Source organism: Cavia porcellus, unplaced genomic scaffold, assembly GCF_034190915.1.
Source record: "Cavia porcellus strain 051 isolate PalLab524CR breed Dunkin Hartley unplaced genomic scaffold, mCavPor4.1 scaffold_15, whole genome shotgun sequence".
NCBI lineage: Eukaryota > Metazoa > Chordata > Mammalia > Rodentia > Caviidae > Cavia > Cavia porcellus.
This window is the reverse complement of record NW_026947498.1, coordinates 70,689,814-70,706,853: the sequence shown is the minus strand read 5'-3', so window position 1 is coordinate 70,706,853 and position 17,040 is coordinate 70,689,814. Positions and strand designations below refer to the sequence as shown.

At 42.5% G+C, this 17,040-nt stretch overlaps 1 protein-coding gene across 4 annotated transcripts in view; it reads right to left on the bottom strand.

Moving 5' to 3' along the window:
- The window catches only part of Kalrn (kalirin RhoGEF kinase), a 581,802-nt gene that overhangs the window by 365,751 nt on the left and 199,011 nt on the right, over positions 1 to 17,040 (bottom strand). For all 4 annotated transcript variants that reach the window (XM_063225109.1, XM_023562599.2, XM_063225110.1 and 1 more), the window contains exon 7: positions 10 to 201. In XM_063225109.1, coding sequence (XP_063081179.1) covers positions 10 to 201 — 192 coding nt within the window. The remainder of the gene's footprint in view (positions 1 to 9; positions 202 to 17,040) is intronic.

Sequence of the window (17,040 nt, the reverse complement as noted above, 5' to 3'; positions counted from 1 at the left end):
TGGGCTCACCTGCTCGGCCTTCTGGTGGAACACGGCAGACATGGCCAGAATGGTGCTGCGTTCATCCAGGGCAGCGGCAAAGCTCTTCCACTCTTGGTCTAGCTGCGTGGAGATCTGCTTGATTTGCTGGGAAGCATAATGGCCAGCCTCAGAGAGGCGGGAAGCCACGGACATGATGCGGTTGATGTTGACATAAGCATTCTGGGGGAGGGAAAGGAAAGTGAATGCTTAGTAGGGCAGGCTGAAAAGACATCCATTGTGTCTTTTTGGGGTGGATGTTTATTTGGGTAAGTGGGGTACCTGAAACAAAAACTTTGAGAGAGGTGGACATAGGCCATACTGGTATATCTGCTCCAGACCTAAAAGAAATCTTTATGACCTAAAACCGTGGCAGATGGCAGGGGCAGAACCCGAGACCTCTCTTGCTGGACAGCCAGTATAGATTTTGTACCAGCCATTAATATACTATTAATACAGTCACTTTACATGGACTGCTGTATATGGCCTTCATGGCCATCTTACAAGGTCACCCTGAGGGATAGCACAGCCCTTCCAAGGCCTTTCATGGAAGGCCATGGGTCAGACAACAGTACAAGTGGACGGAGGTAAAGATATCCCTCTTGTTCAGGACAGAGCTATACCCAAGGTGTCACTTCCATAACATGACAGCAGTACTCGTCAAAGGCGGCAAACGAAATAAGGGCAATTCTGTATGTTCCTGTCACTGACCAAAACTGGCCCTCTCATCCTCCTTTCTCCCTGTCCCCTACCAAAAGAGCCAAGGCATTGGCAATTAGAGTTTATAGAGTCAGCATTTGGAGCCATGACATTTTGCTATGCTAAAAATAAGGTATATGCAAACCCTTGTATCTCAGCTTGAGTTGGTAACCTTTCCCTACCTGATGCCAAAAGGCATGTGTGGGTAACCCCAAAAGCTTTTGTGGGGATTCTACAGACCCACTGTCTTCTGTTGTGTTGTGTTTTGTTTACATTAATTTCCATACTTTACTTGCCAATTAAAAATTCATGAACGTATGTGTTATTTCCTAATTGGCCAGAAAAAAAAAAAACCTCCAAGGAAAAGACAAGCCTACAAACAAAATATAGTACTGATCTGTATTTTAACTGCTTTTAGCTGCTCCATCCTATTAATTGTCTGAAGTGCTAAAGCAATCACATTATATTGTGGCACCCAAAGAGCACTTTTCTGAATCACACGCAGTCTGCCTGAAGAAGGACCAGGGAGCAGGTTATCACATACCTTCACACTTTGTTATAGGTCTTCTCAAAGGCCCATAAATACTCATCAGCACCACCACTTTCTGGAAGCTCTACTAGGTCAGGCATAATTCTTTAATGCTGGCTATGTTTAATGAAGGTGCTTTATTTTCCTTTCCCACATCCCTCAGGGTCACCGATCATCTCTGCTGCTCCTAACCTTCAAATACTTCACTGCAAACACAGGCTGCCTTAATAAGGTCTCTCTTAATTTAAAAGGTCTCTGTGGAAGTTTATAAGGTTAAGTGAGGTACTTAACACAAATCCACCCTGATGTCTCATGACCCCCACACGCCATTTCTGTTTTTAGAATGGTGTGATACCCTCCTGACACAGTGCATTTTCCTAGTAGAGTCAGAATAACTCTGCTCGCCGTTATGCGAAACAACTACCCTTTAGAGATTAGGGATCATTACCAGCCTTATTTTCTGTGCAGTCTATTGGAAACTATTTATAGATCAGAAAACACTGCATTTAGAAATAGAAAAGTGAAAGAAAAAAAGCATGAACTGATTTTAATAGTTTTGTCTTCTAAGGGAATGACATTGAAATCCCTCCAAATTTTTGTCACTGTCTTAGTTTGGGTTCTTCCCAAAGCAGCTCTTGGGACAGACAGTCTATCTGGGCATGTTTCCAGGAAGAGCAGTGAGGGAGAGAAGTGACAGAAGAAAGGGGGTGGGAATGAATAGAGGATGTTTTAATTAGTGGTTAGTGTTATGGGTATCTGGGGTTCAGTGCCTCTGGAGATCTTTTAAGAAACTCTGTAGGGCACACCTCTAAGTGTCCCTGCGCAGGGTGAAGAACACAGGCTATACATGCACTTCACTCCCGAGGTTCCCTTCTGGGGTTAAGTCCCTGGCATCTGTACCCTGACCCACCAAAGCATACACCCAAGGTCAGAGAAGGACCCTAACAAAGACATGCGGGAAACTATCAGCCTGCATGTAATTAACTTTAAATGATTCCCAGGCTGTCAAAATGGACACTGTGTCTAGAAATGTCCTCCCAGAGTGGGTTCAAATCCCGGGATCACTCCTCAGACCATTTGTCCACATCTATGTAGGGTATTAACCTTTCCTGTACCAAGAAAGACCTTGTATATGGCTTGGCCAGATAAGATGCAAGTAAACAATAGAAGCTGAGTATTATGCCGTCCCCAAGTGCATCCAGTGGATGGTAGCCTTCTCTCCTCGTGGACTTTTTACACTCTCCTCCTACCCAGGGAACACAGAGTGGTGAACTTTCTAGCTACTAGAGATGTCCACTGTGGCTGCTTCCAGAGATTGTAACCAGCTTGTCACTCATTCAAAATTTATGGAGAGTAGGCCAGGCTGTGTGTGTGTGTGTGTGTGTGTGTGTGTGTGTGTGTGTGTGCGTGTGTGACCTGTCCAAGATCAAAGAGGAATGTGGCATGATTCCTGCCCACCCATCCTTTGCCCTCAGGGCCTCACAGCTGTGACTTAAGACAAATCCTCAAATAACTGTAATTTAAATCAAATGCAGCAAAAACTCCCATAGAGACAGGAGCAAGTCACTGTGGAGACGAAGAGGAGAGCGGTTTGACCCACAAGCAGGGACAATGGGAAGGGGCTGACCCAGTCATGGGGGTAGGGAGGCTGGCAGTTCTGCCCGTTTCCTTCAACCTTTACGTCTTCGATAACAGATAAAACTAAAAACAAGCAAATAAAAATGCCACTTACACTAGACCAGCACAGTAGATACTTTCATGTTTCCTTATCAGTGGGCAGGGAAATGTGTTACTAAAACTAACAATTATGCTTCCAAAAGAAGCAGAGATGGTATCTCTTACAACAGAGGAATGAATAAAATGTTGACTTATGCATTTGCTCACTGTTTTTCCCCTGGAACGCCTTTTCAAAGCATGAAAACACTCAGAGACGTTACACTGCCCAAGTTCAACATCTTGACCATTTCCTTTAGCTTAAACTAGAAATAAATGAGTGGACAGATTCTAAACTGCAGCTTCCTTAAATGCAGCCACAAACCAAATGTGAAGGGAGGCATGCAGAGGAGGTCTCTAAAGACTTGAAAGGAAGAGCAAGGCCAAAGAGCTGAAGTAGGAGTCTAACAGGGTGCTTAGTCACTGGGCATAGCCATTTCACACCCTTGTCAACCCACCGCATGGCGTGTTTCTTTTATGTGACTGGTTATGTTTCTGGGAAGAACATTTGGAAATTAGGTTTGTCCTTGGGACACCGCCAGCAGGGAAGAATATTTTGGCTCCTTTTTGACCTTTCCATCTCCTACCAGCTGCCCCGTCACACTCTCCCATCTGCCTACATCTCTCATTCTTCGCTGGCAGCATCAGATGCCTTTCTATCAGTTCAGAGCATCATCCCTGGGCCAGGAGCTCTGGAATTTGACTCTTCTGTGTCAGTTTCCTCCACTCTAAAATGAGGAAACGCTCTCAGGTTGTCCATTTCGGAGTCAGCAGTGCTCGGGAGGCGAGGACAGTAGTCCACCTCGTTCCAGAGGCACTCACAGCCCAGCCTCGCTCTCCTTCTGCCTCAGCATCTCATTCTAGTTCTGCTCACTGCCTTGCAGTCTGAGTGCGAAGGTTGGAGTCGGACACGCTCAGACTCTAGGTAACCAAGGGCTAAGCGCCCTTCTCTCTCCTCTTCAGTTTCTTCCCTGAGCTGCTTATTCTAATCAGCTTTGCCAGCCAAAAGAAAGTAACTTGGCTAATAACTGGCTTTAAAAAGCATCTTCTTAAATCCTTATGTCAAAACTGCTTTATTAAACTTCCCTTACGTGTGAAGTCCTATTATTACCACTATGGTACAGCTCAGTCCACCCTGTACCTGTGATTTACTATGCAGAACACAGCACACCTGCAGCACTTTGCAGCATCGTGCAGCCATGCTACTTCTCCTCAAAGCCTCGGTACACATCATTTTGATCACAAACAGGAAAATCAGCTAAAGTCCAGCTAAATCTTGTCAGTTCAAAACCCCCTCTATATTGTCATTCTGTCCTGACTTTGGTACCTAAGAAAAAAATGTCTCCATTTTCCTGTTTCATTCCTGAAGTCACTGATTGAAGATTGCAGGATGGTGGCCTCTTCTCCTGAGGCCCTGTCTCCTGATCAACTGAACCTGATGGAGCCATCATTCTCCTGAAAGAAAGACTTGGCAGATGACAGACTTTGGCCATCTCAAAATGGCTCCCATTTTGAACTGGATTTCTGGCTTACTTCAACTGGCTACAAAAATATGCAATGTTGTTTACAAGATAATTTTCTATTAAAAAGCACACCCAAGGGCCGGAGATTTAGCTCAGTGGCATAAGTGTCTGCACTGTAAGCATGCAGTCGTGAGTTCGATCCCTGGTACCAAAAAAAAAAAAAAAAAAAAAAAAAGCACACCCAAATTTTCTCTGTAAATGATGTTTCTTCTGTAGTATTGTCTGGAAAAAATTTGTTTCTTCTAGAAGCAATCATTTAATGCAAGCTATGATTTTGCTAACCTTTAAGGTCTATAATACGGGCTGATTGTCAGAGAAGATCATTGCCAAAAGTGTGCATTATCTGAATTCCATTCACTTCATTCCTAAAAGCAGGAATAATCTTTACAGTCCTGTGGTTATAGGTCTTCACTCTGAATCAGAACTCTTGTGAGTCACATGAGATAAAGTATCCATCCAGTCGCCTGGCCGTAACCATTAATGCAAAGAACCTCATATCTTTTCCCTCATCCAGTTCTAGTAGACTGGCATTAATGCCTCGAGTTGTGCAAATCAAATCACAGTGCTATTAAACAAGCACAAAAAAAGAAAAGTCTATCAGCTATTTCAACAAGAAGCAAAATAAGTAGCCTAAGTTACATGTACATCACAGAGAGTAAGTAAGTCACAATGCCTGCTCCTATTCCTGCAAGAGGCCTTTTCCCCACGATCTGCCGCATACATGCCAGTCCTACAGCTATCAGAGCACATCCTGGCCTACCTACCATACACCTCTGCTGGCAGACACTTTTCCCTTAAAGAGTTAAGGAGCCGGACCCCTGAAAAATCTGCAAAGTTTTCTTGTCTCAGAGAATTTAGAGTCAGCCTGTGACTCATCTTGGGGCCACATTCCTTCAGTGGATCTTTTCATACCCTAAGCTGAAAGCTACAGGTCTGCCTCTTGAGATAGGGGACCTCTTGAGGCACTTCCACTGCCTTGGCATGTGTTAGCCACATCCAGAACACCTGTAAATAGGGACATTTTGCCCTCATAAGGGGACAGATGCTGTTACTTCTTATGGGCACAAGAACCACCACACCAAGCTGTAAGTGGAGCCCTTTGTTTTGTGCTCTATGGGCACAGTAACACATCTTCACCACCAGAAAGCCAGAGCTTTCTGGAGCTGCTTCATCTCTGAGACAAATGAGTCCTGAGCACAGGGCTCTCTGTTCCACTCCAGCTAATGGAGCTACAGCTTTTTAATCATCCCTGTGAAAGTGAAAGTTGTAAAACGTCCGTCAGATCATCACAGGAGGTAAGGCATAACTACTGTTCCGAGACTCCACTTGACAATTCTGAGAGGCCTGACTCTCCAAAGCAAAAAGCCAAGGGAAAGTCCAAGTAAGTGACCAGCTGAGAGCGAAAGTACTCAGCCACATCATTCAGGTCAAATGAAAATAAAATGTTAAATCAGAACACTAAGTTATAGACCAGATAAAGGATTTGCCTCAATTGAGAAAAACTTAATACATACCCAGGAAGCACACCCAAATGTCACTGGTCACTGAATGCTCATTTTGTACCAGTTATACATGACAGTGAGAACTCTGTTTTTTATTTTGTGACAGGGTTTTGCTGTTTCTAAGGCTGATCTCAAACTTGGGATCCTTCTGTCTCAGCCTTCTGAGTAACTGGGATTATAATCATATGTGTTATAGTCAGGGATTACAAGGAAAATGATTACATAGAGGACACATAATTTATAGCCTTATTTTATGATAGTCACCCAGAATCAAATTCAAGAAGTGCAGGAAATCTGTCCACACACTAAAGACCTAGAGAATCCAGCATAAAGGCCTGGATCCCACAGCAATGTCCTATATGAGTCTAGCTGAAGTCCTAGAGCCCATGACAATGAGTCCAACAAGAGGCCTAGAGCCTATGACAATGACTCATGAAAGTCTGTTTCATGGATCTGTGCTGGGGAGACCCAAAGGTCAGTGGTGGAAACTACAAAGTCTGTGCCAGCAGGATGAAGGATCTGTGCCAGTAGGCAAGAATTCTGCACTGAAGCCAGGAAGTGACACTCAACGTAAGGACCAGAGCTCCCCTGAAAAGTACCACAGCTGTCTTCAGCGACGAGGTCCTGAGCTCCTCCTATGATGAGAACAGCCAAGTTCATATCAGGGAAGCCAGCATGACAAGCTGCTCCGGGAGAACAAACAACTCCAAAAGAATCAACAGCTCCAAACAACATTCACTTAGGAGAACCACAACGCTACTCTTCCTCTCCAGGTCTCCTTTTTATGCTGGCAGTTCTCCTCAGGTGGGCCATCCACACTCAGCACCATGCTGATTAATTTAGCTAGCATTAAGCTGACCATCAGTTTTTAATGGACTACAATGTGCCACAGTGCCTGGAAAAACTTTTAGTTGTTTTATCATGTCTATTTTCTTATATATGAAAAATCGTTTTTAAGAGAAAAATATGTCCTTAAAACTATATGGAAGACAATCTCCTCCCTAATGAAGTTAATAAAACATCATACGGCTATGGCTGATGGAGTTAGAGGAATTTATGTTCAATCTCCTGCATTTATCTATCTCTTTTTCTTTTTAGGACTGAGACTTGAACCCAGGGCTTGGAGTGGACTAGGCAGGAGCTCTACCACTAAACTGTACCCCAGTCCTTATTCTTCATATGCAGGCAAAAAGTTTTATCTAGAGTCTTTCAACTCTGTCATACATAACACTAGGGATTGTTGGGTGTTTGTAGTTTTTAACAGATTTGATAAAATAGTACTAAATAGATTTGGCCAGGTAGTCCTCTATTATCTTTGTAATTACATTTCTCCACTTTATTGACTTTGTTAAAGTTTTTCTTTAAGGAGAGTATAAATTATACGGCAAAATAGGAGGATTTTAATGAACAGAATTGATTTTTTTAGTGAAAGAAATGTAAAATTATATAAAGCTTTTTCTTAAACTAAGCTCGTATAATAATTTCATTTTACAGTTAGAAAAGAAAAGGAAACCCAGGAATTTTTAAGAGGCATCTAGCAGGTACTTAAAACGGTTTGTTAAGTCAATCAAATAATGTGTTCTTGAAGAAAGCCCAAATGTAACAGAATTCAGGCCTCTTGATTCCTACTCTGCACAATCCCTCTGCTGATTGCATTTTTCTTATGCCCTGTAGCTTATTAAGTTTTTATTTTGTCATATTCAAAAAGAGCTATGAGCAATATTTGGAGATTTTCCCACACAGCTTTCAGAGGCTTTGTGAGTAACATTTAGTATCAGTAAGAAAATAGAGATTGTGCCAAGAATAGAGCGAGCTCAGCTTCCCCTTCCTTCTCCAGCTGAATAATGCCATGTGTGTAACTTACGTCTTTGCCAGTCCCAAGCCCACCTTGGGTCCTGAAGCTATTAAAGCATCAGCTTATGATTAATTAGTTTAACATCACCATGTAAACCTGCTGATCCTGCCTCGAAACATATGGACACCAGGATGGAAACATCTGGGGTAAGAACTGCCCATGCCTGAAACTATACTACAATCGGCCACAAAAGTCGATGAGCTCAAAACTGAATCCTCCAACTTTCACCTCCCACAAACCGCAGGGTACCCTCTAGGGGGCCAAACAGGGCAGCTGATGGATGACTATCTAGTCAGGTCTGGCCGAACAATAGGTCAAACCATGTGGAAGCCATCTGTCACTGTTGGGCAAAGAGAGAATAAGCAGGAGCAGGAACTGGCCGGGTGCTCAACAAAGAAAACATTGGCCCACGAGTCCTTCTGTCCCTCCAGCCTGGCTTGCTGTAGCAATGTTTCCTCCAGTAATTGCTTCACAAACCATTAAGCAGCCATAAAAATCAGCGCCTGGCCATATGTCCGAGGGTCACGGAAACCCAGCAGCAGTTTTAAGGAAGAACTCCCCCCACACACCACCCCTTTCTCAGCTCTGAGCAAAGCCTTAGAGGGTGAGTTTCTTTGTGTGAGGCCTCACTGCAGGTCTGAAATAGTAGGAAAGGGTCGCTACAGCCAGAATCAGATTCAAGAGCACCAAGAGAGAAAGTGATTTGGGACAGCACAACTCAGAAGCTATGACATTCCAGAAACATGCCTTCATCTGTATTTTATCCCTCTATTTTTTTGTACAGGGCCTGGCCACTCAGAGCAGTCTGAAACATCAGCTTCGTCCACCTAGCAGTTAGACAGTGATGCCGAATCAAGGCCCTTCTCTCTTCTGAATCAAAGCTGCACTTTAACAAGATTGTGGAGATAGTAGGTGAACACCTGAATGTTTGAGAAACTCCACAGCTGGGAATTCTGAGGAGCTGCGTCAAACAAGAACTATTTCTTCTAGCACTTTGGACTCTGACAACAATAGCTAGATGTTTTCCAAGCATAACATCATGCCAAATATTCTACCCAAAATGCAGGATCACATTTTACCCTTATAATACCCTCAGAAAAGGTGCTTCTGTTATACCTTAGTTACAGAAGAGACAGTGAGGCTCTGGGAAATTTGAGTACCTTTGTTACGGGCAACTGAGTTAGACAGAAACATTATAGGTAGTCAGACAGGGATAGTTCTCCAAGGAGCCAGTGCAGAAGCCCAGATACCTTGCAACTGTAGGAGAGACAGACACCTCCTGCTGTGGGTCAGGCCTAAAACAAACGTACCCACATCCTAAGGACTGATATTCTACATAGGTCTCTATCACTCTGGGAAAGCCAGGAGTCACCATTCCAATCATCTAAGAGTTACTGCTCCTTAAGCATGCCTGCTTGCAACGTAACTCGCTTCTCTATTTGTCCTCGATTTAATCAATTTTACCTGAGCAACTAATTCTACTAGCTAATCATAGTTCTGTCCCACCTTATGCTACCTTGCAAGTTCCCAGGTTTTCCCCATCTTGGACCCCTCTCACTTCACTTTTTCTAGGGACTTTTACTCAAGTCCCTAGAAAAAACAGAGTCCTTGGCAACCTGCTGGGGACCCCTTCTCTCAGACAGAAGCTTTCTTTCTTTCAATAAATATATTCTGTTCTTAACCTCCATTGTTCCTAAAATTCATTCTTTGATTTTAGAGAACACCAGCTCACACAGGACACATACAGGAGGTTGGGAGTTTCATTTTCTTTTATCACCTTTACTAAGCTCACATAATTAGGAAGGTTAGTACCCAGTGCCCATGCTCTTACTCACCACACTTTTAAGCGCATTTTATTTGCTTTAAATATGAAAGCAATTGAGCTGGTCAAGCATGTCTGTCAAGGGAGGGGTAAGGATGCAGAGAAATTTCTTCTGAAGGGTCTAAAATCATATTTGAAAGAAACAGGACCACTGGAGAGAGGTCAATAAAAGCATCTCCATCTTTAAGCCTCCTCATTGGGCCTTTGGCTGTCCTTGAAATTGCCCCAAAAGGTCCAGCTCCAGAGTGACCAGAGCACCCCTGTCCCCAGGTAGACGTCTCCCATCCTCTCCTTCCTTGGAGCAGTAACTCCACCTTAAACCCAAGGCTAGTTACTCTAGGAAACGGGTGTTTTTCTCCACAGATCCACAAAAGAGTTCAGGATTAAGACAGCTCTTTGTCCTGTGGCTTGCCTTATTACTGGAATCTTAAATTTGTTATCCTGTGTATCTATTCATGCATTCAGTCATCCATCCATCCATTCAACAATGCAATGCACAGTACAAGCAGGAAACAGACACCAGATGCCTACGCCCTCGGAGATTGTGTGTTAGTAGGAGAGGAGTCAATAAATTAATAAGGATTTACCACATATTTATTTCAGTGCTACAAAACATGTGTCTGGAAAAAGTCAACCACACGATAGAGTTAGGAGTACTACATAAGACTTAGACATCAGTGCAGCATTCTCTGAGGGGGACACCTGGGCTTGCCTTAAATGAAATGAGAGGGAACTATGCTGCTGTCTGTTTAAAGAAGCTCCAGATAAGAGTGAGAGGCAGGGCAAAGAGCACCAGACAGGAATGGCTCAAGAAATAGCAAAAAAAAGCCCATGGTATGTGGGGCAGATAACTAAGATGCGGAGGGTGAGTGAAATTCAAGAAGTAGCTGGGCCTGGATTACGGAGAGCCCTGAATCCCAGGGAAAGGGACGTGAGCATTCTTCCTGAGAAGGATGGGGAGACAGTAAAGCACTGTGAGCATCTGGATGAGTGACACCATGTGAAATACCTTAACCCTTTCGGAAAGGATCACTCAGGCTGCTCTGTTGAGGAAGGACTATGGAAGAACAAAGGTGGAAGCAGGGGAACCAAGCAGAAGCTGGCAGCAGCTTAGACCAGGGTGTTGGCCATAACACTACCTCACATTTAGGCACTTACAGGTGTGTCCTGAACCCTGACCTCTTGCTCTTTGTACTGCCCACTGGGTCCTGCCTTCTCATCTCTCTCTCCTCTCTCTCTCTCTGTCTTTTTGAGACAAGGTCTTGCTATGTAGTTCAGGCTGGCCTTGAGCTCACTTTGTAGTCAAGGTTGGTCTCAAATTTGCAATGATTTGCCTGCCTTGGCCTCCTAAATGCTGGGATTATAGGAGTGCACCCCACACCCATCCTCTCACACCTCTTTAATGTCCAGATTTACAAACACAGCACTCTTGCTCTGTGATCCGTCTCTGCTCCTTCTCTGGGGCTCCTGACCGCCGGCTGTCACCATGTTCAGCATGGCATACGCAACACTGCTGCTCCTACTTCACAGATACGTCCTGCTTTCCAGTTTAAGGTCTTTCATGTACATTATCTCATCACAGACCATTTTATGCCTTTTAGTTGACTCCAGGAGACCTTAAAGAAAATGTGCTGTCAGCTTTGGCTGAATTCCAGATAAATTAACTCATTGGCAACTGTAGATCTGACAGCACACATGCAATCCTGCAGCTGAGTACGTGTAAGCACGCTATGAACTGAGCTAAATAAAGGGCTCTGGGACAAACACACAGCGAAAGTAACCTGGGGCAAGAAGCATGCCCACAGAGGGCCCCAGAGAATAGTAAACAAAAGCCAGAAAAGGTTGCCAGAGATGAGGCAGAAAGGTGGAAGGAAATTTAGAGCCAGGAAGTAAGGTAACAATCAAGAGAAAAGGTCGAGCCAGGCCAGTGCCAGCTATGAGTCACAAGTCTGAGCTACTGGCCAAGCCCCATGGTCAACTCGGAGCAATCTTTTAGAAGGGATCCAGGCCAAGCACCTGGGCAACTGGTAAGGGGAGCTAGCACTGTGCACTAGAGTGATGCTAAAAAGCCTTTGCATAGGCCCAAGAGCTTCTCTGTGTTTCCCATTTGAACAGAAGCTAGTCCCCAGATATGGCTAGCTACAGATTGGGGGTAAAAGCAAACAGGGCATTAGAAAGGAAGGTGAGGTGCGAAGAGGAGGGAGTAAAGACAGGCACTCTTTTCCTGGATAATTCTGATAGTGAAAGTTCTCACTCTCTAATTTCACAAGCTAATATCAGGGGCCATAGAGTTTGACCTCAGGGTTAACATCAGTCGGCTGACTTTCTTAACCTTGGACCAGTGATTCTCAAACTGGCTTTGAACCTTGTACAGATTTCCTGGGTCCTGCCAGAGTATAGTTAATTCAGAATCTAGGGCAGGCGGCCCTGATTGTGACAGTTTTTAAAAGCCCCCAGGTGACCATGGTGGGCAGCCAGAGTGGAGGCTTGCTTCCTTACACACACGCACCAGCCTCGATACAGCTCTCTTCTCTCTATTAGCCTAATGTCAAAGGTGCCAAGAGTAAAGATCATAAACCGAAGCGGATCAGAAAATAAATTCCAACCTTCCTACTGAGTTGGAAGAAAAGGGAAATTCCACACACAAGGCTGTTTGTGGAGACACAAACACTATATCCTGTTCAACTTGACTAGTAAGAATAGAGCTGGCTGATGATACGTTCTGTGCAGCCCTAGGTGGCCTGTCTTTCAAAAACCCAGTGTTAACCCCTAGATAAATGAGCCACATTTATTCCTGTCAGGGAGAGGCACTTATCAGTGGCTTTGCTTCCCTCTTTAGGGTTAAAGTCTCATAAATAAAGAGGCTGAGGGTTATCTGGAACTTGAAAGATCATCTTAGTTCCTGGACATGATGGTGTGTCACTTGGGTACCTCAAAAGCATCCTGTCTCCCAGAGACATCCCTGCTGAAACCAGGGCTCTTGTGTACTTTCTTTCTGACAGATACCCGGCATCTGCTGGAGTCAGGCCCTATGAGGCTGCTCCCAAGTGAAGACCTTGCCTGACCAGTTCTGTGCCTGTACCAAGTTCTATTCAAAGTTGTTGAGAGACGCTGTGTATTTTCATATCCTGATTCATTTAAGAAATATTTGTTAAGTATCTGTGAAGTGCCAGGTGTAGTTATAGATTTTAGAGATGTAGCTGTGAATGAAACAGACAAAGCTCTACCCTTAGGAATTTAAATTCTAGTGAGCAAAATGCTCTTTGCCTTAGGAACATGAATTTAAGAATAAATTGAAAGTCCCTTGAAAACAGTTGCGTGTGAGTCCCATGTTCTCAGTAGCAGAAAGCACAAGATACAAACAATAAAAGTTTGTTGAACACACAAACGAGTGAATGTAGAGTGGTGTACACAAGTATCTCAGCCTGCTAGTGCTACCACCGCTGACTGCCCCACGTGGCCACTTTCTGAAGCTGTAAAGCTGGTTATATCTTCAAGCAGGTGGAAACTCACTTGCAAAAACACCTTCCATTTGTCTATTTTAAAGACAGTTTTTCATATGCAATTTACCCGTTCAAAGCTTACAACATAGTCTTTAGTAGATTTGTATTTAGTCAGGTATGTGCAACCAATAATATCACAGTTAATTTTAGAATTTTCATCACATCAAAAAGAAACTATACCTTTTAGCTAGCATTACCTCCTTATCCCCCATCCATCACAATACTAAGCAACAATTACTCTACCTCTGTTATTATAGGTTTGCCTATTCTGAACCTTTCATGTACATAGAATCATAAAATATGTGGTCTTCAATGACTAGCTTCTGTCACTGAGCAAAATATTTTAAAGAGTCACTCGTGTTAACATATGCATCAATACTTCATTTCTTTTCAGCACCAAATACTGATATATATATATATATATATATATATCAGTAATATATATATATCAGTATATTTCTGATATATATATCACAATTGTGAAATATATGTATCAATATATATTTGCACACACACATCACATTCTATTTATTCATCAGTTGATGGACATTTGGATTGTTTCCACCTTTTGATTATTACGAATAATGCTATGAACACTTGTGTACAATGTAAGCACATTTGTGTGGACACATCTTTGCACTTCCCTTGGGTATTGTTTTTGCTAAAACACAATAGCCAATACCCAAAACTTAACATAGGAAAGGTTTATTTTGTCTCATGGTTTGTAGAAGTTTCAGTCGATAGTCTACTGGCAGGGAGGCACAGCAGAGGGATATGGCAGAGGAGAAACAGCTCATGGTATGGCAGACACAAAACAGAGAGAGGAACTGAGGGAGAAAGGACAGACACAGAGCCTTCCAAGTCACACCCCCAGTGACCACCTTCTCCAATCAGGTTTCATCTCCCAACACTGAATTTTACTATAAACTCATTAGTGGACTAATTGCTAATGAGTATCACACACCCATCACCCAATCACCTCCCAAAAGCCCCATCTATGAGTGCATAAGGCTTTGGGGGCATCTACTAAATTACATGACAACTGTTTAACCGAGGAAATTCTAGACTGTATTTCAAAATATACTGTTTTACATTTCTGTTTGCTGTACATGAAAGTTCTGACTTTCTATGTCCTTGTCAACATTTGCCTTTATCATAACTTTTTAACATCAAGTGGTATCTCACTGTGGTCTGACTTATATTTCCCTGAGGCCTAATGACACAAGCCTCTTTTCAGGCACTTATTGGTCATTTGTACATCTTCTCTGAAAAAACACCTACTCAGATCTTTTTCCATCTTTAAATTGGTTGTCTTTTTGTCATTGGGTTGTAGAGTTCTTTATGCATTGTAGATACAAATCCCTTATGAGATCAACACTTTTAAAATATTTTCTCTCAATTTTATGTTCATGTTCATGTTGATTGTATCTTTTGATGCACTGAAGTTTTAAATTTTTAATTATGTTATTGATTATTTCATACAGGAACTGAGTCTAGGGCCTTTCTTCTGAATTCTATTTCCAGTCCTTATTTTATTTTATTATTTGAGAAAAGGTTTTTCTAAGTCACTAAATTATCCAGGTGGGATTCAAACCCAAGATCTTCTTGCCTCAGTCTCCCAGAGTGCTAGGGTTACAGGTATGCATCACCATACACACTTCAATTTATTTAATTAATACTTTTTAATTTAGTGTAAAGTAAGAAAGAATTTAATTTCATTCCTCTTCATGTAACTATCTAGTTGCCCAAACAACGTTAAAAAACAGACTCTCCCCACATTGAACGGTTTTGCCATTTTTGTAAAAAAAATTATGCTAGTACTACACTATCTTAATTACTGTGCTTTGTGACAAGTTTTGAAATTGGTTAGTATGAGCCCTTCAAGCTTACTCTTCTGTTTTAAGAAATCATTTTGGATACTCTGAGTCCCTTATACTTCCACATAAATTTTAAAATTAGTTTGTTGACATTTAAAAGGAGACTGCTGGACTTCAAATGGAGACACACTAAATTTGTATAACAATTGGGGAGAATAGCCAGTATTAAATGTTCTAATTCATGAACCTGAGATGTTTTAAAGTTTAATTATATCTTTAATTTCTTTCAACACTGTTCCTATAGTTTTTGAACAGCTTTTATTAATTACCAACTATTTTATACCTTTTGATGTTAGACATGGAGTGGTTTTCTTAATTTCATTTTTGGACTGTTCACAAATCCATAGAAATACAGTTGATTTTTGTATAATGATTTTGGTTTTTTCTTTTTCTTTTTTTTATTTGAAAGAGATTAAGACAATAGGACATAACATGGCAGATCAGATCAGAACAATGCAAGCAACACAGCAGTTTACCACAAGACATTAACTACCATAATGTCTCTTTCTTTGAAATAGTTGAGCATAACTTCATATACAATACTATCAAACATAACAAAATAGTATAAAAGCATTTAAGAGAATGAAAGCATTACAGGGCTTTCAGAACCAAATAACAGAGAATGAACAATGGCTACTATATTATCTCATTTCCCATAAAAAATTTGTTTATACTATCACACATAATATCCAATAAGATATAATATGATAGAACCAATGGAAACAGAAGAACAAAAGCATAGTAGGACTTCAGAGTAAGATGATATTAAATCAGCACAGGCTATTCTAATGTCTTGTTTTCTTCAAAATAGCTGTTCATACTATTACAGATAACATTTAAAATAAAAAAAACCAGGATAAAACCATTCCAACTAATGAATGCAAATATTTTAAGGTTTCAAAGCAATGTAATGGGGAAGCTAATCCGACTTCCGGGAGAACATGGCGGATAGATAGCAGCAGCTTCGGAGGTTCTCTGAGAAATCGCACTTAAAATCCAGGAATGGTGCCTGGCGAGAAATCCTAAGCAAGGGGAGATATACTTTGCCGACCCAGGAATGAACTAAACTAAGAGAAACCAACTGGAAACGCAATCCCGGTGATATAACACGAACATAAGGTCTCAGTGTGGAAGCTGGACCCCGCGCCACTGGAAGCTGCGATTTGAATTTCCTGCAGCTACTGCTACGTCCCAATTGGCATGGCAAGGAGAGAGGTGCGAAAGCTCTGAGAGTGGGAAGTGGTGAATGGAGTTGAGAGCAGGACTGGCCGGGAGCCCTGCATTGATCTGCGGTGAGTGAGCAGATCGGGAACCCTTCCATAGAATAGGAGGCTTCAGCAAAGGACATACTGGGACTGGGCAGATTACCCGGAACAGGATGCTTCAGTGACTTCAGTCACATATTCCCCTCTCAAGCGGGATTGGTGGGGAGTGCCTGGCCTGCATGACGCCGCTGACTAAGACCCAGTATGCTAGCCCAAACCAGGTCCCAGCGCCTGGAGGTGTACCCTAGCAGTGAAGCCTTCAGTAGGTTGACCTGGAGGGGCGGGCCCAGCATAGGCTGCCCAGGTATGTGTCTCCCTAGTACACTGCAGTGGGTGGGAACACCTCGCCAGCACAATTCAAACAAACTTTAACCGATGAAGAAAGAAACTGGGCCTCCTTTATGCTTGTATATAAGGAACAAAAAATATGGGAAGAGGGAGCAACAAGAAAGGGTCCTTGGCCCCCAATCCTGAGAAACATGCAAGATCAGACACAGCACCAATAGATATAAAGCGCTATCTCCAGAGCCCCATAGACGAGTTCAGGAATGAAGTTATTAACGACCTGAAGCAAGATGTAAGCAGAATAGTTAGAGAAATGCTAAGCACCACCCAAGAAAAAACAGATGGTGGAATGGAAGAACAGAAAAAAAGGGGAGAATTGTTTGATGGAGAAAATAAAGAAAACATAGAATACGTGAAGCAGGTTCAAAGAGACTACCAGGAAACTAAAA